Source organism: Mytilus galloprovincialis, chromosome 12, assembly GCF_965363235.1.
Source record: "Mytilus galloprovincialis chromosome 12, xbMytGall1.hap1.1, whole genome shotgun sequence".
Taxonomy (NCBI): domain Eukaryota; kingdom Metazoa; phylum Mollusca; class Bivalvia; order Mytilida; family Mytilidae; genus Mytilus; species Mytilus galloprovincialis.
The window spans coordinates 33071467-33093639 of NC_134849.1; the positions used below are offsets into that span (position 1 = coordinate 33071467).

The 22173-nt window shown below is 33.3% G+C and overlaps 2 protein-coding genes across 2 annotated transcripts; one reads left to right on the top strand and one right to left on the bottom strand.

The window, feature by feature from the left end:
* Window positions 1-1421: 1421 nt before the first annotated feature.
* Window positions 1422-4226, bottom strand: LOC143055565 (perlucin-like protein). The gene is made up of 4 exons (XM_076228720.1): window positions 3982-4226; window positions 3286-3368; window positions 2650-2731; window positions 1422-1877 (listed from the first exon to the last, which is right to left on the bottom strand). The coding sequence occupies exons 1-4, from the start codon at window positions 4082-4084 to the stop codon at window positions 1651-1653; spliced, it is 495 nt and encodes a 164-aa protein (XP_076084835.1). The 5' UTR covers window positions 4085-4226; the 3' UTR covers window positions 1422-1650.
* Window positions 4227-12565: 8339 nt separating this feature from the next.
* Window positions 12566-18763, top strand: LOC143055566 (kelch-like protein 24). Its single transcript, XM_076228721.1, has 2 exons — window positions 12566-12647; window positions 16946-18763. Exon 2 carries the CDS (start codon window positions 16976-16978, stop codon window positions 18701-18703), a length of 1728 nt encoding a protein of 575 aa, XP_076084836.1. The 5' UTR covers window positions 12566-12647; window positions 16946-16975; the 3' UTR covers window positions 18704-18763.
* Window positions 18764-22173: the final 3410 nt, after the last annotated feature.

The following is a 22173-nucleotide window of genomic DNA, read 5'->3' on the forward strand; positions in this document are numbered from 1 at the left end:
GACCTTGACCTCATTTTCATGGTTTATTGGTCAAAGTTAAGTTTTTGAGTTTTGGTCTTTTTTTCTAGTGCTATATGCAATAGGTCAACTATTTTTATTGTATGGAAATATTTCATGATCAATATGTCAGTAGCGCAGGTTTTATTTGACCTTGACCTCATTTTTAAGGTACATTGCTAAGTGTTACGTTTTTGTGTTTTGGTCGGTTTTACTTAAACTTTAAGTAATTGGTCAACTATATTTGTTGTATGGAAGAATTGTTAGCTGCACCTGCCTGGCATGGTTGATCTGACCTTGACTTCATTTTCATGGTTCATTGGTCAATGTTTAATTTTCTTCGTTAATGTTAAGTTTATGTGACAGTTGTAATAAAGCTTGATATTTAGGATTATCAACATTATATCAATGATAAGTAAAGAAGGCGAGACATTTCAGTGTGTGCACTCTTGTTATATAAATAAGGCCGTTAGTTTTCTCGTTTGAATTGTTTTACATCGTCATATCGGGGCCTTTTATAGCTGACTATGCGGTATGGGTTTGCTCATTGTTGAAGGCCGTACGGTGACCTATAGTTGTTAATGTCTGTGTCATTTTGCTCTCTTGTGGACATTTGTCTCATTTGCAATCATACCACATCTTCTTTTTTATATAGCCTTACTGATGATGCAAGTAAAAAAAGTTCAAATATGTTCTCCTTTTAACTTTATCAGCATATCGAGATCTATCTTTCCAACGATCTGTTCAAAGTTCTTAAACTACAGTTTACAACTGCAATTTCAGAGACACAGAGAGTATCAGGGGTGTAGTAGACGGGATATTTGGCGTTTTCCCCCCTCTTTTGACTTTTTTGGCAAAATAAACTTCTAAATTATTGTTTTATGTTTTGTCTGTTTTTGTGGCCTGTCAATTTCAGATGTCGGCCACACGCACTGAGATACTTGTGAATGTACTATTCGCAAATAAGTATTTCTATGTTGTTATATTGTGTTTTATGCTGTTTTGTTACACTTTTGTTTCAAATAAGTTTGAAGGTTGATACCTATTAAAACGTTTAAACCCGCTGCATTTGTTTGAACCTTAGCTGAATGCAGGAATATGATGTTCAGAAATTGTTGTTTATTGATGTGGTTAATAAGTGTTTCTCGTTTCTTGTTTTTCATGTTTTTTTTTATATAGATTAGACTGTTGGTTTTCCGTTTAAATGGTTTTACACCAGTCCATGTCGGGGCCCTTTGTAGCTTGTTTCTGTTTTGAAGGCAGTACTTTGACCTATATTGGTTAACTTTTAGTAAGTATGACTTTGATTGAAAGTTTTCTTTTGAGCTCTCATACCACATCTTCTTATATCTATATGTTAATATCAATAATTCATTGTATGTAGTCTTCAAAATAACTTTCAATGGCTATCATTAAAACAAATGTTGACTGCTATCATCTTTATTTAGTGATAAAATAACATTTAACGAGTGAGTTGAAAAGTAGAAATACAACAGTAAATAATAGATTGGCCTATTAACTTATTAACTTCATTGCGGTATAGAAACCAATATGGCTTGCTTACATAGGTTTTATAATTATTATCTTTTTAAAATTTTGTTGCAAAAAACTACGCATAAAGGTATGACAGTCAATTCAAATTAACAGATATGCTCATTTTTTCTTTTCACACACATATCCAGTTGTTAGGTAGGAACAAGGTCTGTCATTCCAATTGAAACTGGACCAGTAACAGGAATTTTTACAGTAACATCCACAGTTTTCCGATCTTCCACCATTTGGTTCACTATACCTCCAATTGGTATACGATACAAAAGAGTTATCTGACCAACGCCAATGACCTTCATTCTGAATGTCGTTCATTCCAAGCCATACTTCGTCTGGAGAAGACAAGGAAGATATTTCAACTAAAGAAATATGACAGTACAAAGAGAATATGTTTAACAAACTTACAAGACAGTTCGTTCTTAAAATAAATTACAGCTTATCTATTTGTCAACGGTGAATAAAAACTTTAACAGTATTTCGAGCGACGTATGGAAAATTAATTACAGAATTATTTTATAGTTTGCGAAAAGGTACATTAAAGTCAGTGTTAATCCCGGCACATTCTGTATGTGCCTGTCTCAAATTGGAATCCTGCAAATGATGATATGTTGCATTTCTTTTCATTTATTGTTTTGTACGTTAACTAATGAATGGTTTAGTCGGTCGAATTGTTTCATATTTTTCACGTAGGGTTATTTTATTGTTTTATACTATACGGTATGCAGTTTGTTTAACGATGCCTACTCTTGCCTACAACTTTGCCATCTGGACATTTGAGAATAGTTGTCTCTCAGGAAAGTATAGCGCATCCTATTTTTATAAAGTTAGCACACTTGTTTTTGAATATTGTAAAAGGGTCATGTACGGAGTTTGTTTTGAGCTTAATGTAGTGCCAAATACCTAATTTCTTGTAGATTATACAAGTGAAACATTCATCAATTTAATATACTGTGAAAAGAAATTACACGGCAAAAGAGTTTACAGAGAGAGACCATTTCCCAATACGGGCTGCGTATCTTTTAAATGCATTATATGTAACATTTTTTTTGTATTTAATGCTGCATACAACTTTCTAAGCAGAGGATTAAATAATAGTTACAATACCTTTCAACTGTGACGTCAACCATCTCTCCTCGTGACTATTATCAACCTGTACAAGATATCCGCCTCTGTTATGACACTCAATCTATAACAAGTAATACGTAATTTACAAATTACATTATGGTAATCAATTGCCATATATAAAAGGACAAGAAGATAAACCAATATAAGCAGTCGCCTGACATATGTGTATAGACGCCTGAAATATTGTATAGACGCCTGACTATTGCGGAGTAAATGTTGACTTCTATATTATACCTTTTATTGTTATTTCTCTGTCGTTATGAAGCTCAGTGCTCATTGACGTATATACCACTTCTCCATATGCGCATGCCTACTTAGCCAAAACAAGTTAAAATAGTTATTCATTACCCAGACAGTTTAAATATTTTTCTACAAATACTTGCATTTAAACGTTACGGATTCAAATATATTTCAGATTTTTTGAAAACTCCCACACCCGATTTTCAACAATCCGATCAATATTCAAGCAAAGGCACTAAGTCTTTTAAACATAAGTAAAAAAATCAAAGACCCCAACCCAACCAACCCTCCCCCGCGGATTTTATTTTCTGCTTGATACACAAATTTACAATACACCAAGTCGTATTCTTGAATGAAGATATATAGTTCACTTACCCCAGCATTCATCCATGTAATTTGTTTGTAAACAAACAAATAACAGTGGTCAGAGAATGACTTCCAGCCATTAGGACATCCCCCTGTAACAATATAAGTCAAAAACATGACATACTCTTTGTCGACCAGACCTTAGGAGCTGATTCACTAACCTACCATTTTTGAATTTCGGAAATGTAAGAAAAGAAAAAAAGAAAATGTCCTTCAAATGCAACATAAATTTTCGTACTACAATTGCTTAAATTTCCACTTCTTCTTTCAAATAAGGTATGAATAATAGTGCAACCTTAACAATATTCTAAAGCATTGTCATTACGTTTCTTAGCTGACGGGATTATAACTTTAGTAACTTTTACACAGGGTTGCCGAACGACAATTAACGATTCACATCAACGATCGAGACAGCAATTTACCAATATATCAAAGTTGAAAAGATTTATCTACATACAAAAATACCTGTTTTGCATGAATTTTGAAAACGTTTTATCATAAGGTAAGTTTTTATCAAGCGTATACTTGCAATTGTTCAATGTACTTAGTTTAGACTGTAACATATTCAAGAGGTGCGAAAGATACCAGAAGGACTCATAGATTGAAAATAAACTGACAACGCCATTGCTAAAAAAAGAAAGACAAACAGACATATCATAGTACACAAGAAACAACATATTAAACTAAAGACTAAGCAACACGAACCCCACCATGTCCTCCACCATGAAGACCCATTCCTTTTTTCTTCGGCTAAAGATAAGTTACAACTTGTAAGCAACACCACAAAGAAAACAAAGATAAAAACCATTATTCGTTAGGTTGAATAAAGGTGTAACGTTTTGAAAACACTTAAACAATGTGATTCTTATTCCGATCTATCGAAACTCTGTTACTCGTCAAAGTCATATGAGCATAACAAGGTTGGAGATATATAAACTAACTAGATCGACAATCTACTTTCTAAGGGGATTTCCAGCAGGAAGTGTTTAGAGAATTGACACCGAATCTTTACTGAATAATTGCATATTAACATGACATATTATGTAAGCTGATAGCTTGTACATAGTATCACCATTTCATTTTCTTGGCTCAAGATACGATACACACAGTATGTGCAACCAAGACACCAAAATGCAGAAGTTATGAATCTTCAAAAGAGGATAGTAACTAACCTCAATACATGAAAGGTGCATCTTTTAAACTAAAATTTGAATTGTTAGAATTAATGTATTGTGTTTGTATAATTGCTTAGTACGAAATACAAATACGAAAGTATAATAAGAGAAAATGCATAGCTACTTCATATTTATAGAATACAAGTATAAAAAAAGAAAAATATATTATTTTTGTCCATTTTCTAAAGTTGTATCAATTTGAAGACATTTTTTTCTTGATTATTTATGAGGTGCAACCCTTCGCTCATTGGAATATGGGTTAAAAAGTAGAGAATATAGTATATACATAAAGACTCTTTTCGTAACTATCTTAAATGAAGCGGGGCGTTGTCATGCACTGTAATTTGTTTTCATATTTTTTTTTTAACATAAAACCAGGTTTTATAGCGAAATTCATCAATATTTATGACGTCCCAAATGTTTTATTTATGACACATTTGGTGGATATATCTGTTTAAGCTTAAACAATAAGACATTGAATCATATGTGGTTGTCTTTTTGTACAAACATTTTCGCAGTAAAAAAATACCCAGATTTTTAGGGCCAAAATTATGAATTAGTGAAACAACTTTAAAAACAAATGTAAAACGATTTTCAAGAATTATCAACTTTGTTGCACCAATTTTCCAATTGGAAATGTTGTACACACGGAAGTCAAAACATTATCTATAGATCAATATACATGAATTCTATGTTTGCGTTACAATGGTGTAAATTGATAGCATGTTTATAATAAACAACAGGTTTGCATTGATTTGTCCTTGAAAATTTGACATGCTGATACGCATTTTTTCGAATGATGTAAACATAAAATACCTCCATGACTTAATTTTCGAGTCAGCATCTTTCATGTAAAACTGAAAGTTTTGTTTTCCGAAGATAAACCCTTTAAACGAAAAGAGATATTTCCATCCGGTCTTAACCAAGTGTTCATTGGTCCTTACGTCGCTTCAGCATTTAAAGCCAGTCTCATCGAATCAATATGTTTTTTACATATTGCAGTTTCAATATTAAAATCATTGATGAAGCACTCCAATATCGTTTACAAAGGGAGGTTCATGTGTTCATAAGAACAGAAAACCTAGTTTTTTTTGTAATGTTGAGCATTTTTATTGAACCCTCTTTCCCAGTAAATTTCGCGTGTTGAATATTCAACATGTAGTTTCCTTTGACAATACTTGAATTCCACCAGATATTTTCTTTTCTTTTTTACATCCCCGTGTGTAGATGCGTCTCAGATAACTGAAACTAAATCCACATGAAATAACAAAAAGTAGATGATGATTGTTTTTACCAATATAAGCATATATGTCAATTATCCTGAAACTACAATATATAAGCAGAAAACGTAAGTAGCTACATGATAGAGAATGCAATTTATAAATGTGATACAATTATCTTGGTTACAATAATGAATAGGATAACTGTAAACAGCAAACTTGATACTAAAACAATAATATCTGAGAAAATCATTGATTGTTAAAATTTTAATAATTGTTTTTGCTTGTTTTATATTCAGATTATGCATGTATATTAATTAATATGGTAGAGTTTTACTGGAGACGGCACTTGTCTATTCTGTTTTTTTTTTAAATATATTCTTGGACCAATGTCTCTTTGACTTACAATTTATTCCTCCAGATGTGACCTCCTGTTCAGACATGCATGTATTTCTGCTTTACAATTCTACACATTGTCTTGCTTGTTTCAACCTTTTCATTTTATTTTGCTACATGATAGTTGTGAGTCACACACGTAATGACTTTTTGACTAAGTCGAAGATCCGTACTTGTTTTTATATTTTATTGAGGTGTAAAAGCGAAGACCAACACACATTTTGTAGAAGCGTAGATGCGCTTCATACTAAAAATGTGTACAAGGTGATTCTTATAGAATTATGAAAGGACGCATTTGTTTCTGATAATTGCATTTTCATGCTGCAACCATGACATTAAAGATAATATAACAAGCTTATCATTTGACGTATTCTTTTTTAATCCATTGTTGATGTTATTTTATCATTGTAACGGATCGAACATGGTGTCAAAGCTGTTGTATTTATAAACGGAAATGACATATGTTATTAAATTGCCTCAAAATTGTTGTCAACAAATCAAAATAATGGATTCTAATGAAAAATACATGTAATATAACTATTCAAGAATGACCAAAATGTCAATGCATAGGTCCTTAGGGTTCATCATGCAGACAATAAAAGTCTTTTCTTACCACGTCCACGAACAAATTTTATGAAAATCAAGTTTATTATTTTTGTATGCACTGTTACAACGAAATATAAATATAGAATCCAAGAATGAGTCCATAGTACACGGATGCCCCCACTCGCACTATTATTTTTTATGTTCAATTGACCGTGAAATTGGGGGCCAAAACTCTAATTTGGCATTTAAATTCGAATAATCATATCATACAGAACATGTGTACTAGACTTAGACTTCATCAAAAGCTACTTTGGCTAAAACCCTTTAACCTGAATAGGAACAGACGAACGAACGGACGAACGGACGTGCAGTCCCATAAACATAATGTCCCTAGGTGGGATATAAAAGTTCAGTTATTGGGAATATTTTACTTCCTTCAACATGTTCAATGGCCGACAAACAGTATAAAAAAATGATCAACTGTAAATTCAGAAATGTGTTTATTAATCAGACACAAACATCAATTAATTATTGAAAATTTAGTATATACTACATATAAATAGTGGCTTTCAAAAGTTGAAACGAGAGGTTTGATTTTTGAATAAAAAAATGGTAAATAAACTTGTCTTAGATACCAGGATAGACATTTTGTATTTGAAAAGTTTCTATAATGTGTAGTACAGACATACAAGTCTGATAGCTCATTATATTTCGTTGTACTTTCGACTACTTCCTGTTTAAGGCTTTTGAATATGCAAATTAAGAAATAATGAAATTGTGCATTGCTTTTAGATGTGAAATATGTTATAGTATTTTATTCTAAGCAAGTGAAAATAAATACTACAATGTCTTTATTAGAGGACAGGATTATCATGACTATGTTTTCATTTTTAAGACCATTATTTGTTTAATTTCTGAAACGTTGGTTATTCAAAGAAGAGTGTGGTGAATTGGAAGTTTGAAAGTTAGGAAATGCAGAAATTTTCAAAATTGATAGATTTCAAAACATGACTGGATTGTTAAATGTTTATCAACAAAAAAAAATTACCAGGACATTTAATATGTGTCATTTCTTAGTATTTTAGCCATCAAAATACTAGCAAAAAAACTTACTAAACAAGTAACTACATTAAACATGGCTGTGATCCATGGTTGTTTTGAATAGTTGTTATCGGCTTTGAAATAGTTTTCAGTAACTGAATAATCCCAGATCTTTACTTATTGTGCCATTAATGTTTTTGCTAGATTTTTTCTGCTTTGAATGAATCCGATGAGTTATGTTATTTTCAACTGATGTCTATCTCTTTTTTAGGATGTGCAATAAAACCACTGTGCTGGGTTAGGAGGATAATACATGATTTTCCCAACCTATCAAAAGATGTGGTACCATTAAAACGTTTAATCCCGCTGCAAATGTTTGCACTTGTCCTAAGTCAGGAATCTGATGTACAGTAGTTGTCGTCTGTTTATGTAGTTCATACGTGTTTCTCGTTTCTCGTTTTTATATAGATTAGACCGTTGGTTTTTCCGTTTGAATGGTTTTACACTAGTAATTTTTTGGGCCTTTTATAGCTTGCTGTTCGGTGTGAGCCAAGACTCCGTGTTGAAGACCGTACCTGGACCTATAATTGTTTAAATTGTTATTCGGATGGGGAGTTTTTTTTTAAATGTTTAAGAATTTTCGAAAATTCCACCTGGCAACCGATCAGACAATAGTTTTGAGTTGAATCAATGCAGACAAGATCATTAACTGATGCCCATTAGCAAGTAGATACATTTTTTTTACATCTTTTAAAATACAACTGACATAGAGGATTTTGTTTTCTCTCTATCGATTTATGTATTTGAACAGCGGTATGCTACTGTTGTCTTAATTTAGGTGATGTAAAGACTTCAGATAATATTTAATATTAAAATTTGTTTTTGCATTTCTTTGATATATTTCATTTTTATGTTTAATAATTCAAAGTTATTACCAGTATTATGACATTAACAACAAAAATACTGCACTAGTAAACTAAAATCTTATTTTGATCTTTTTGTCTGTTTCAAAATCCAACTTCAAAGTAATTTCCATCACAATTGTTTTCAAAGTGGTAAATTTGCTTTTGGGCAGTTGTAATTCATTTTAAAAAATGCTTTATTTTGAACTGTTAGTTGGCATAAACAGTAGAATAAGTATAAATAAAATAAAAATGTATAAGAAATTGAAAGAGAACAATGGCTGACTCTTAGACTATTGTTTTCTGTTTTATCTGGGTTTTTTTTGTTTTTTTTGTGGCCTGTCAGTTCCCGATGTCGCCCACATGCACACAGAGACTTGTGAATATACTATTCGCAAAAAAATACTAGTATATGTTAAGTTCAATGATTCATTTTATTATAGCGTATCAGTCTTCAAGAGAACTTTCAATGGCTATCAATAAGACAAATATTGACTGCTAACATCTTTATTCAGTGATAAAATAACATATAGAGTCAGTTGAAAAAGTAAAGTAACTTAGATCAAACGAACCACATGCTGATTAATTAAAAATATATTCAACAGGTCAGGATAAGGATAAATCGGGTAAGAAATAGAGAAATAATTAAAATGTCAATTGTTCTTGAACAATTGAGAGGTCTTTCCTTTTGTAATGTAAAATACATGTTCCAATAGACGTAGAATGTATTGAAAAGCTTTAAAACACACTGAAAATCCTTTAAATAATGTCAAAAACACATAATTCGCTATATGGGAAATGACCTTGACCTTTGACCTTTTGACTTTTGTCAAGGTCATTGGTCCCCAATGTCATTGCTGAAGACTCCATGGGTCTAGGACCTTTGGTCATATAGTAAAAGCTGATTTTGCCTTTTCAGAAACCTAAAACAAGAGTTATGCCCCTTACAGAAAGGTCAAATCTCTTCGGTCAAAATGTAACAAAGTTGCGCATTAATGACCCAAACATTTTCCACTATACAACACTTCTGAAAGTATTAAGGTTGCTGAGATTATCCGCTAGCAAGGTGTTAGGTCAAAGGTCAAGGTTAATATACACATTTGACCTTGAGATATTTTTCAAAGTCACATGAATTGATGATGAATGGTGAAGAACCATTTGTGTTTACGACTTACAGTTTCTGAGTTTTGGTGGCCAACCGACACCGGTTAATTTTAATAGGGGCATAACTCTACCAATGAGTCGTTGAATCTTTTCGATCCAAATGTAATGAAGAACCTGGGTCTGGTCCTGAACAAATTTCACCCTTTGTTTTTTTCTACCTATTACGGTTACGGTGTTGGAAGGGTAACAAGGTTTTGGGGTTTTGGAGGGATTACTCCGAACCGACAAAATATTTTGACTCACAGGGTGAGTTCCGGATAGGTATTCATGACACCGATACAACGTGTGAACATGAAAGTGACACGTCTTACGGTTAACGCGGATAAATTTGTCAAAGTTTGGTGGAAGAATAATAATAATAAACAGAAGAAATACAGTAAGGTCTTTCCCTTTTGAAAAAGGAAAGACCTTAATTATTATCGAAAATTTAATACTTGTTACTCTTCAAAGTAGTATGAGCATAACAAAGTTGGAGATCTATATTCTAATTAGATCGATAATCTACTTTCTAAGGGGCTTTCCAGTAGGAAGTGTTTTGAGAATTGACACCGAATATTTACTGAGTAATTGCATTTTGACGTGACAGATGATGTAAGCTCAGGGGCGGATCCAGCCATTTGGGGGTTCCCAACCCAGGACAAAAGGGGGGTTCCAACCACATGTCCCCATTCAAATGCATTGATCGTGTCATTGAGTTATGTATCCTGTCTACATTGTAGTTCATGCCTTTCAATGATCCTAAGTCCCATGCGCGGATCCAAAGGGGGGTTCCGAGGTTGGAACCCCCCTTTTTTTTGGACGATCAATGCATTTGAATGGGGACATGTAGTTGGAACCCACCCCCCCTTTTTTTGTTCTGGGTTAGGAACCCCCCTTTTAAAATGGCTGGATCCGCCCCTGAGTCGGATCCATCCTAAAATTGGTTTTAGATATGACTTAAGTCGAATCTTAAAATACTTTCGAAAACTCCACTCTTGGATTATGAAACAAAAAAACGTGAAACGATTAAAGAATTATAAACTTTTTAACACGTTTCCAATTGAAAATGTTGTGCACACGGAAGTTTAAACAGTATACTAGACCAACATACATGCACATTTTATATTTCCGCCACAATTGATGTAAATTGATAGTTTGTTTGTGATAAATAGCATATATTACATTGATTTGACCCTAACTTGTTTGTGATAAATAGCATATATTACATTGATTTAACCCTAACTTGTTTGTGATAAATAGCATATATTACATTGATTTGACCCTAACTTGTTTGTGATAAATAGCATATATTACATTGATTTAACCCTAACTTGTTTGTGATAAATAGCATAAATTACATTGATTTGACCCTAACTTGTTTGTGATAAATAGCATAAATTACATTGATTTGACCCTAACTTGTTTGTGATAAATAGCATATATTACATTGATTTGACCCTAACTTGTTTGTGATAAATAGCATATATTACATTGATTTGACCCTAACCCTAATAATTCAGTCGTTATATTCCGCTTTCTACATTAACTACTCGCAAGTAGGAGAGATCGATTACGAGGAGGGACTGAATTATTCGGGTTAATTTGACCCTGAAATTTTAACATGTTGATAGGTACTTTCGAAATATGCAAACAAACAATACCTTCATGACTTACTTTTCGAGATAGGACCACAACACAAAAATGTAAAACGCAAATTTAATGTATTTTCTGAAAAATAACCAAACCTTCAAACCTAGAAATATATTTCTATCTGCAGGTCTTTTACAAAGTGATCCTTAGTTTACGGACATTTTAAGTGGGTGGAAGCAATGCAGGCTGAATGAATAAGATAATTTATTTTGAAATCATAGACCAGAATCAGAGACATATACACATATGTCTCAGCCAGAATCAATACAATCTAATTAAAATATTAATCTCTGATTTCGTTATACTCATATGTAGCTAATATAGTATAACAAAATCAGAGATCAATTTCTAAATGAGATTTGAATCAATAGAACGCAATAGACAATTTGCAAATAAATGCGACTTCGCCAATGATCCTGACCAAATTTACCACCAAGCAAATAATATTATATAAATGTTTACCGGCAAAGGCCTAAATGTTCGAGTCGTCCATGCGAGACCTGTTTTGGCAGTCAAGGGCATTCAACGCATCTACCAATACAAGAACTACTCATCGAAATTTTGAAGGTTTTTGGTTGTAACAGTATGTTTTTGGAACCAAATGCTGTTGAATTAAGAGAATAGGAATGCCTTTTACCGTCAGGCGTCAAACGGTAATTTTCGGCTTCCGTTAGCGTTGATATGGAAAGTAAACTGCACATTGCCAGAAAACAAAGAAAGAGTGATGTCAAAGTCAAATACGTTAATAAAGTTCTACAAATAGACAGGAAATACAAAAAAATATATTAAAAAAACATTGATTACAAAATTTTAATCTGCTAACTGAGTCCCTGTGGTCCCAGATGCACTTGTTGACACGGTTAAATTTTCATTTGGTGATTATTTACAGTTAATTGTGATTATGTACAGCCACAAGCGCTATAGGCGTTCTGTCAATAGTAATAAAATATTGTCAATGGGAAGAAAACAGTGTCCATATATATATGATATCATAAAAGAGACTCTTTTATAAATATATAAAGACACTATTTTCTTCCCATTGCCAATATTTTATTACCGACTCTGTTATATATATGGACACTTTTTTTCTTCCCATTGCCAATATGTGATTACTATTGACAGAAAGTCTAGTGCCCGTGATACAGTTTTATAACTTCTTTGTACATCAACGGAATTAAATACGGAAATGATTTGCATCCATTCCGATATTGTGAGACAGATGACAATTATCTCCCTTTGTAAACAAACAAAACTTGTGTAAACACGAATTTGATACTTTTAAAAATAGGAGACCAAATGTAAGAAATATATTTTTGTTCATTTGAAGAAGTTTAAAGAAATTAATTCGTGTTTTATTCCAATTTACAAGAATTAGATAATTCTGTGTGATCAAAATATCAAAGTAAAGTTTCTTACCCTGGCTCTGCTTCACTGCTAGTCCAAATAATTATGACGTCTTTCAAGACGTCATAATTATTTGGACTACTTCACTACCTACAGACAATGTCATTGGGTGGCACGGTAGTATTTCCTGGCCCGTAGGCAGGGGCTGATCCAGCCATTTTAAAAAGGGGGTGTTTCTAACCCGGAAAAAAGGGGGTAACGGTTCCAACTACATGTCCCCATTCAAATGCATTGATCGTCCCAAAAAAGGGGTGTTCCATACAGACATGGGGTAATCGTAATCAGCTGTAATCGATTACATTTTGCAGTGCAATCCTATGTAATCAGTAATCATGCCATTTCTGATTACAAGTAATTGTAATGTAATCGATTACATTGCCAAAAATGGGTGTAATCATGATTACTTTTAGATAACATACATGATTCATAATTTACTAGTCCAAATAATTATGACGTCTTGAAAGGCTATTATAATAGCCTTTCAAGACGTCATAATTATTTGGACTATATGATTACATGCTGATTACAAATCTTGTATACTGGTACATAGGAAATAGTATTTGATAGACAATATGAAAATGTAAAGCATGAATAAAAATAATCATGAAACTAGTATTCACTGTGATGGGACTTTGTTTAATGTGATAAATAGTATCATCTATATAGCAAGTTTTGTATAACCAAGTGTTTTATTTTTTTAACAGTTCCAGTGGCGGATCCAGGGGGGGGGGGGGGGGGGGGGTGGTTCCGGGTCCCTGGTTCCATAAAAAGAGAAGAAGACACAACACATCAACAGAAAAATAATTCATGTTCCCGAGTCCAGACCATTGGCCTATCCTACGGTTTCATCTCCTGTACATAATTTTAACCACTATGTACATCTGTTCTCTGCACTGTCATGACTGTTTTTGTATAAATAACTAAAATATTAACTAGTTTTAAATAAATATGCCATGTATGCACCAGTTATTAATCATCTTTATTCAGATGGAAAACTTAAAGAAGAAGAAGATCTGTTTGCCAAAAATAACCTTTCAGAATTTCACCATTTCCATTTGTCCTTTTCTTGTTCAATCCTTTTTATAAACTTTTGTGTTGATTAAAACTTTGTTAAATATATTGATATATACATGTACATGTACCTCTAAAAATATCTTATTCAACAAACAATTGAATAAAAAATTATTATAGCTAGGGTACATGAAACAGATCCAAGGGGCAAATTGAATATAAATACATTAAAAAAAATAACAATTGACGTTAGCAACGTCATTACCTCCCCTGTAACTGTATTGTATGCCCTTAAAACACATTAGCTACAATGTACATGTACAATGACGTAGCACCCCATAAAGCATAAGCATAAAAGATTTATATGTATAACCGACTTTAAATAAATCTTTTATGCTTATGCTTTATGGGGTGCTACGTCATTGTACATGTAGCTAATGTGTTTAAAGGGCATACGATACAGTTACAGGGGGAGTAACATAAAAGAATTAAGCTAGTACATATAAATTCTGCTGGTTTAGGTTTGGAAATACCAAGTCGAAATGGGATAACTATTTTACATCCCAGCTATATCATATTAGACCAAAAAACATATACAATTCATAAAATCTAGTTTTGAATGCCCCACAACCATTATAATATACTTCATCAGGGATCTCCATGGATGAAAATTGAACGATGGAGGAACTTTCACCATCACAAACCATGTCTACGCCGTACAGTGTAGCATGATAGAAAGTATTTCCCCCTCCCCCCCTTCATGGCTCCCCTTAGTCGCCAATATATAGTAATATATGAAGTTCATATATTGCTATTATACCCTTTGTGACCCCCTAACACGATGTTTAAATATGAAACCATATCAACTCACCCCATTGACCAATTGTCTCACACTTGATCTCCACTTTCTTAAAAATCGCCCCACTCTTGTTAATTAACTCGCCCCACTTATGAAAAGGGTAAAATCCTATTGAACAAACAGTCTGAAAAATTGCCTTATTTATGAAAAATGTTATAATCCCACTAAATAATGGTCTGTCAAGTGGCCCCCACTTATAAAAATATCTTGCTTCCTTTAAATATGTTAAGCTACTGAGGGTTGGTAGCCAGTCTTCCTGGTGTAGGGGTATGTGTCTTTGGTTGATATGCTAAAGGTTTTGAGTTCGAATCCCAGTATTGACAATGGCTTTTTTACTTAAATTTTGAAAGTGTGTCATTTCTCAATAAACAATTCTAAGTTTTATAGTGGATTTGACATTCACCCCAAAATGTCTCAAAACTTTAGGAAAGCACTCAAAACAAAGAAACTCAAGCTGGGGTGATCTGGTAGGAGTGATCCGGCTCGGATCACCCCTGGTAGAACAAAGGAGCTGGGATGTATTTGTCTATACCAGGCATATGGTCATGACCATACACCTATATATGGTCAGCGCATGTCACAGGAATTAAAATTGCCATTGCGCCACCAAAAAAAAATATAGCATTTACACATTAGTTTTTATCATATTTGTATGTATCATTTATATTATAAGCTTCAAGCACGAAAACATGTACATTTTTTAATACATGTTATATGAAAAGGAGTAGGTCCGGTAAGACCCCTTTTTGGCCCCAAAATATAGCAGTTTTACAAAATTGTTAAAATGTAAACTTTTAAATATATATTGGACAGTAGAATGCTTCTGCTACATAAATATTGGTTGTTTTTGGCAATACAATGCACATATATCGAGTACTAGCACCATTAAGTCACGCTAAGTTACTGAAATCTTCACAATTCTATCATTTTAGCTAAATTTTAGACGGTTTTCGTGTAAAACGAAAGTGGCCGCATTCGTGTTCATCCTTAATATTGAAATGTAAGTTGTATTTTATGATAATACATAACATATATAAAGATTTTGGATGAACACGGATGCGGCCACTTTCATTTTTGACAAAAACTATCTAAAAAGTGACATTTTTCGACATATTTGGTAGATTTTTCATATTTGAGCTTGAATCGGATCGTTTTCAATGACTAAATCAGTTAAAATCTTTCACATAAACTAATTGATTCAAATGAAATAGACACTTAAGTGTTTAAAAAGAGGTCAAATTCATTCGTCAGATGAACTTGAAATTTGAGGCCAAAATTGATCCTTACCGGACCTACTCCTTTGTAATCACTTTGCACAAATATAACCGCTTAAAAATGTCATATATTACTTTTCAAAGCCTGTTTCCCAAATGATCTAAAATTGTACCTCATTTAGCATGTTTAGTCTATGGTGAAAAGTTCTACCTCATTTAGTTTAAATCATGTAAATTGATGGGAAGGTGTCGGAATCAGTCATGAATGTTGGCAATCCTAACTGCATCCTCTTATTGTCTAGCCTGCAACATTTATGTCACAAAAGCGAATCATATCGATCCAATATTCTGACAGTGGCGTCAACATAAATGTTCAGTCTGTGTGGTTAAAGTTTTTTTTAGACATCGATAACTTTGTCAAACCTTCATGGAATTTTATCATGTTTATGAAATTTGGACGGAAGCTGGATGATTAAAAAGGCTATGTAGAAAATTTTGAAAAATATCTATTTTCTTTTTTCATATTTTACCATGATTATAGATAAATGGACTTAATAATTTTTACCATTTGTTTACAGTTAACAAGTACTAACATGACTAAGTAGATACAGTCTGGGATTGAAGTTTGTTACACATCTGATGCTTTGTCAAAGCTTCATTGGATTTTATGAAACTTTGCCAGGCAGAATTTAAGCTTTTATGATTTAGAGACGTTATAATGTCTGAAGCAAACTTTTGAAAACATGTTTTTTTTCATTTTCATTTTTGTTCTAATAAATGAAATTTTTGACATCTGAATTTAGAAACTTTCATGGATTGTTATGGAACTTGGACAGAAGCTTATCTTTAAGACCAAGGAAAGGTATCTGAAGAAAAAGTTTGATTTTTTTTTAAAATTCTATATTTTACTGTTCCACTTTTACATTGACGGCAGCAACTGCAGGCATCAGACACAGGGTTCCACAGAACCCTTATAAATGAATTTTGTTGATATTTTTGATACATGTAGCTGTCAATCACTTCACCAATATCATTGATCATAATAATATGAAATTAATTTAAAGTTTGTTGATTAAAGATAGATAATCTTATTTTTTTATCATTTCAGGGGTAACAATCCATATTAAGGATAAATCATATGGAGACCTGCAACCCTTTTAAACTTTACTTAAAAGATTTCCAAAATGGAATGCAACATCTCCGGGAAGATAACTTGTTCCATGATGTTGTCCTTGATGTCCAAGGTCAAACCTTTCCTTGTCACAGAGTTATCCTTAGTGCATTTTCAAACTACTTCCGGGGAATGTTCGTATCAGGAATGGTTGAAAGCAACAAAAATATTATTGAGTTGAAAGGTTTGGAGGCTAAATGTATATCGAAGGTGTTAGATTATCTCTATGGTAATATAACCATAGATCCAACAGCTGCAGAGGACATTTTAGCGATAGCCGTTTATCTACAAATCGACTGTTTAAGAGAAACTTGCGAGTTGACTTTAGGAAGTAATTTAGATAACTCCAACGTTATACGATTATGGAACATGTCATCAAAAGAATACCCAGAATGCACTATTCTTAGGAACTTTTGTGAAGTTTATATGCTATCAAACTTTTCAGATTTTTCAAACTCAGATGAAGCATTGCATTTAGAACCAAATGAAGTCATATTTCTGTTACAACATGAAGAATTGTGTGCTCCAACCGAGGATGTGGTATGTGAGTTTTTGATGCATTGGTTTCAACATGATCTTGAGAACAGAAAATGTTATTTGGAGGACTTATTCAAATGCAGTAACTTTCCTCTTCTTTCTGGTGACTGCTTAACAAGATTCATAGAACACTTTCCGTTAATGCGCGAGGACTGTTTACAACCTTTCGTGCAGGATGCTATTGTTTATCAAAGCAATCCAGCAGTTCAGCTAGATAACTTGACCTCTGCCATGGATTTCCGTTTAAGATCTAGTAGAGAAACATCTATAGTTGTTATAAGCTTTGCACAGAATGTTAGTGATGCTGGATTGCACATCGAAATGTGGCGCTATGGATTGCACGAAAAACATTGGGAGAAAATGGCTTCCCTTCCATCTTACCCCGGTATAGGTTTTTCCACATGTACTTATGGTGAATCAACTATTTTTCTCTCTGGTGGTAGTACAGCAAGCACATTCTTTAAATTTGATGGCTCAGATAATCGGTGGGAACAAATGGAGAATTTACCCGAAACCCGATGTAGACATTGCATGGTAGGACTGGATGATTATATTTATATCTTAGGTGGGACTACAAGTAGGAGAACAAATGCTATTGAAAGATTCTGTTTAGATTTAAACACTTGGGAAAGATGCGGTGATCTCCAAATGGCCGTTGACGACTCATCCGTTGCAACAGCTCATGACAAAATCTACGTTTTTGGCGGATTTTCTCCAGACTTTGACATACTAAAAATGGTACAGTGCTATGACACAGTCACTAAAACAACAACAATTGTCAGTGTAGTTCCAAACATGTATGATCTTATTGATGCTGTTGGTACAAACGACAATATCTATATCATAGGACGGCAAAGTGGCAAGGTAATGAAGTTTATTGTCGACAATGCTTTTGAACCGGTTCGGGTTATACCGAGGTTGCAGGATTCATACGGAATAATCAAACACGGTGATTCTCTTTTCCTACTTATCAATGACAGTGAAGAAAGTGACGATATTGAAGACCGATCTATAACCTCAGTTGTTGAGGTTAATCTGAAAACTGGAGAGAAAACAGTGGATCACAACCCACTTTTGAATACTAAATTTGATTGCCATTGTCATAAATTAGTAATTTCTAAAAATACTTACAGCTTTAAATTTAATAGAATAGGCTGATTAACAACATGTAAATCACATTAACATGATTAACATGATAATAAATTTTATTTTGCCATGTTTGCTCTATGTAAAATTAAGAAATGGGATAGTTGATATAAATGGTATAGTTGACTTTTCTGACCCACTAGGCACTTGCCAAACCCATATAAAAGAACAGGACTCAGATTGCTATTCATCATATCAAAGTCACAGGTCTTAGGATCATGTACAAACATGTACGTACTTAAATTATCAATAGATGGTGCAACCGACGTATAACAACTGAAATATTTATTTGGTTAACATGTACATGGTATAGACCTTTCTTAATTGAGGAAACAGCTGTTTTGTAATTTATCTTTTCAATTGCCGGAAAGTAAACATCAGTACTTTGATGGTTTTCTGTAACAAAAGATGAAGAATCATGTTCAAGGGTCCATTAGTCAATGTATGTATGTTGTGTTAAGTCTCGAGACAATTTTATCAGAATGCAATCCAAAAGAGAAATATTCATATATATTAAGTTATACATGTTATATGAGTTTATTTAATCTTTATTATACATTATCAAAATCTAATGCATAGTTATTTAAAACTCAACTTGTTTTAAACCAAATTATCAGCTGCTTGCTCATTAATTAGTTCATATTGAACATCCTAAATATAAAAAAGAAGATGTGGTATGATTGCCAATGAGACAACTATCCACAAAAGACCAAAATGACACAGACATTAACAACTATAGGTCACTGTACGGCCTTCAACAATGAGAAAAGCCCATACCGCATAGTCAGCTATAAAAGGCCCCGATAAGACAATGTATGCATGTTGTGTTAAGACTCGAGACAATTTTATCAGAACGCAATCCAAACAGAAATATATATTAAGTTATACATGTTATATGAATTAATTTAATCTTCATTATACATTATCAAAATCTAATGCATAGTTATTTAAAACTCAACTTGTTTTAAACCAAATTATCAGCTGCTTGCTCATTAATTAGTTCATATTGAACATCCTAAAACATTCCTTCTTTGATTTACATACATGGCCACCTGCAGTTTGCATAATTATACTCAGCATGTTCAATGTATAAACAGTGTTCTCCCCAGGATTTTTTGGGTCTGCCCAAATACCACAGCGGTAAATTAGGATAGCGCTGAACATCGCTGTGCTAAAACGGCCTGGGGAGAACACTGATAAATAGTGGAGAAGAAATGATATAAATACAGAGAATGGATTAATGACACATTATTCCATTTGTATTCTAACATGTCTAACAGTGTTATATATTATAGGTGATTTTCATCTCAAAGTCAAAATCAGTTCTTTGGTCTCTTGTGGACAGTTGTCTCATTTGCAATCTTGCCTCATCTTCTTTGTTATACCCGCAAAGTGGAAAGGGATTAATATAAGTTGCAAAACTTGTTTCCCAATCCACTATAAATAAATATGTTTAAACAAAAACATGAAGCAGTAGCCGCCTCATCAAAGACAAAATTAGGCCTTCAACATGAAGCAATATGCTCACACCTCACCACAAAAGTCAAAATGTGGCCTTCAACATGAAGTTATAGTCTCACACCTCACCTCATAGTCCTCAAAGTCAAAATGTGGCCTTCAACTTGAAGTAATATCACACCTCACCTCAGAGTCCTCAAAGTTAAAATGAGGCCTTCAACTTGAAGTAATAGTCTCTAATCTTACCTCATAGTCCTTAAAGTCAAAATGAGGCCTTCAACTTGAAGTAATAGGATCACACAACATGTCATAGCCCTCAAAGTCAAAATGTGGCCTTCAACAGGGAATTCTAATGCAATTATTTTGTAACAATTGTTCTGATTGGATAACAGCAAGCGTAAAATTCTCTATCTCCTTGTCTGTAACTAAGGAAGCCGACATTTTGAATTTCGGAATGTATTGACATGTTATTTCTACAATAATAAACAAAAAACTCACTTGTTGCGCCTAAAAATCTTCTTTTTATCAAATTTTATTACATTCTGAAGCGGCACAGAAACCAGAAAACGCCCGGTGTTTATGTTTGATGCCGGAAGCATACCTATGACGTCACCTAGTGTAGGGATCAAAGAACATAACATCTTTTCGTGGAATTTTCTTAAATGAACATTTTACACTGAAATAATGATTGAAATTTAATTATAAACTTGTTTTGCATTAGAATAGAGATAACTGTATTGTATTTGAAGCTTTGCGGACGTCCATCGGTAGTTTTACTGTTGCAAATACCCGTTTACCTGTCTCCGCTCCGCGTCGCCAGGTAAACTACATTTGCGACAGTAAAACTACCGATGGACGTCCTTAAAGCTTCAAATACAATACAGTTATCTCTTAAGTAATAGCCTCACACCTCACCTCATAGTCCTCAAAGTCAAAATGAGGCCTTCAACATGAAGTAATAGGCTCACAACTCATTTCATAGTCCTCAAAGTCAAAATGAGGCCTTCAACATGAAGCAATAGGCTCACACCTCACATCATAGACCTCAAAACCAAAATGAGACCTTTAGTAAGAGGCAATAAACTCATACCTCCCCTCATAGTCCTCCAAGTCAAAACTAGGCCTTAAACATGAAGCAATAGGCTGTAAAGTCAGCAATTAAATGCCCCAACATGAAAAATATGAAACAACTCAATTGAGAAAATTCATGGGCTATTTATAACAAAATTTTTTATGAAAAATACAAACATGACAAACATGATCCAACAACAACAACCACCAAACTACTATGTATGTATGTATTATATAGTTAAAATCCTGGCAGGGAAAAACATAAATTTCCTTCCGCAAATTTACAGATCTAAATATCATTGGGCTGTTATCAAGACGAATTATATATACAGAATGAGTTTCCAGCCTGGTTTCACCATCACTGGTGATCTGATTGATAAAATCTGTCTTAGTATTGTCAATTTGCCACTGGTTCAGATGTATGCATATACATACACAAATACACATAAGTGGATTCAGACTGGAAGCACCAGGCTCATGCCCCCCCTCTCCTGCCCCTAAAAAAAGTTAAATGTAATTATTTTGTCAACATGTGGTCCTATAACTCCAAGTTCTCTTTCTTCCAACACAGTGGAACAAATGCAACACAGAAAAAAACAACTTTATGAAGGAACTCACAAAAGTCATTCTTATGAAAATAAAAATTGATTAATTTAATTGTTAGAAGCTTAAGGTACTATTTAGAGCCTATGAGAACATGAAGAAGTTTCAAAGTATATCTATAATATTATGTATAGTACACAAAATACTTGTGTAACAATGGGTGTGTTTGGATATACGCCTGAGGGGTCCTATGGGTACCCATAGGTACCTATGGTTTGATATTTTATACACAAAATATCAAACCACAGGCACCTATGGGTAACCATAGGACGCCTTAGGCATATATCCAAACACACCCAATGTAGCAAGGAGTTCTTACCGGTACTTGGAAAAATAACTAAAAAGCAATG

Coding starts and splice junctions, on each gene's coding strand:
- LOC143055565 (XM_076228720.1), bottom strand. CDS start 4,084: ATGGTTTTTATCTTTGTTTTCTTTGTGGTGTTGCTTACAAGTTGTAAC. Junction 3,369..3,981: donor ATGGTGGAGGACATGGTGGG/GTTCGTGTTGCT, acceptor ATATTGTTACAG/GGGGATGTCCTAATGGCTGG. Junction 1,878..2,649: donor GTTGACGTCACAGTTGAAAG/GTATTGTAACTA, acceptor TGTCTTCTCCAG/ACGAAGTATGGCTTGGAATG.
- LOC143055566 (XM_076228721.1), top strand. CDS start 16,976: ATGGAGACCTGCAACCCTTTTAAACTTTACTTAAAAGATTTCCAAAAT.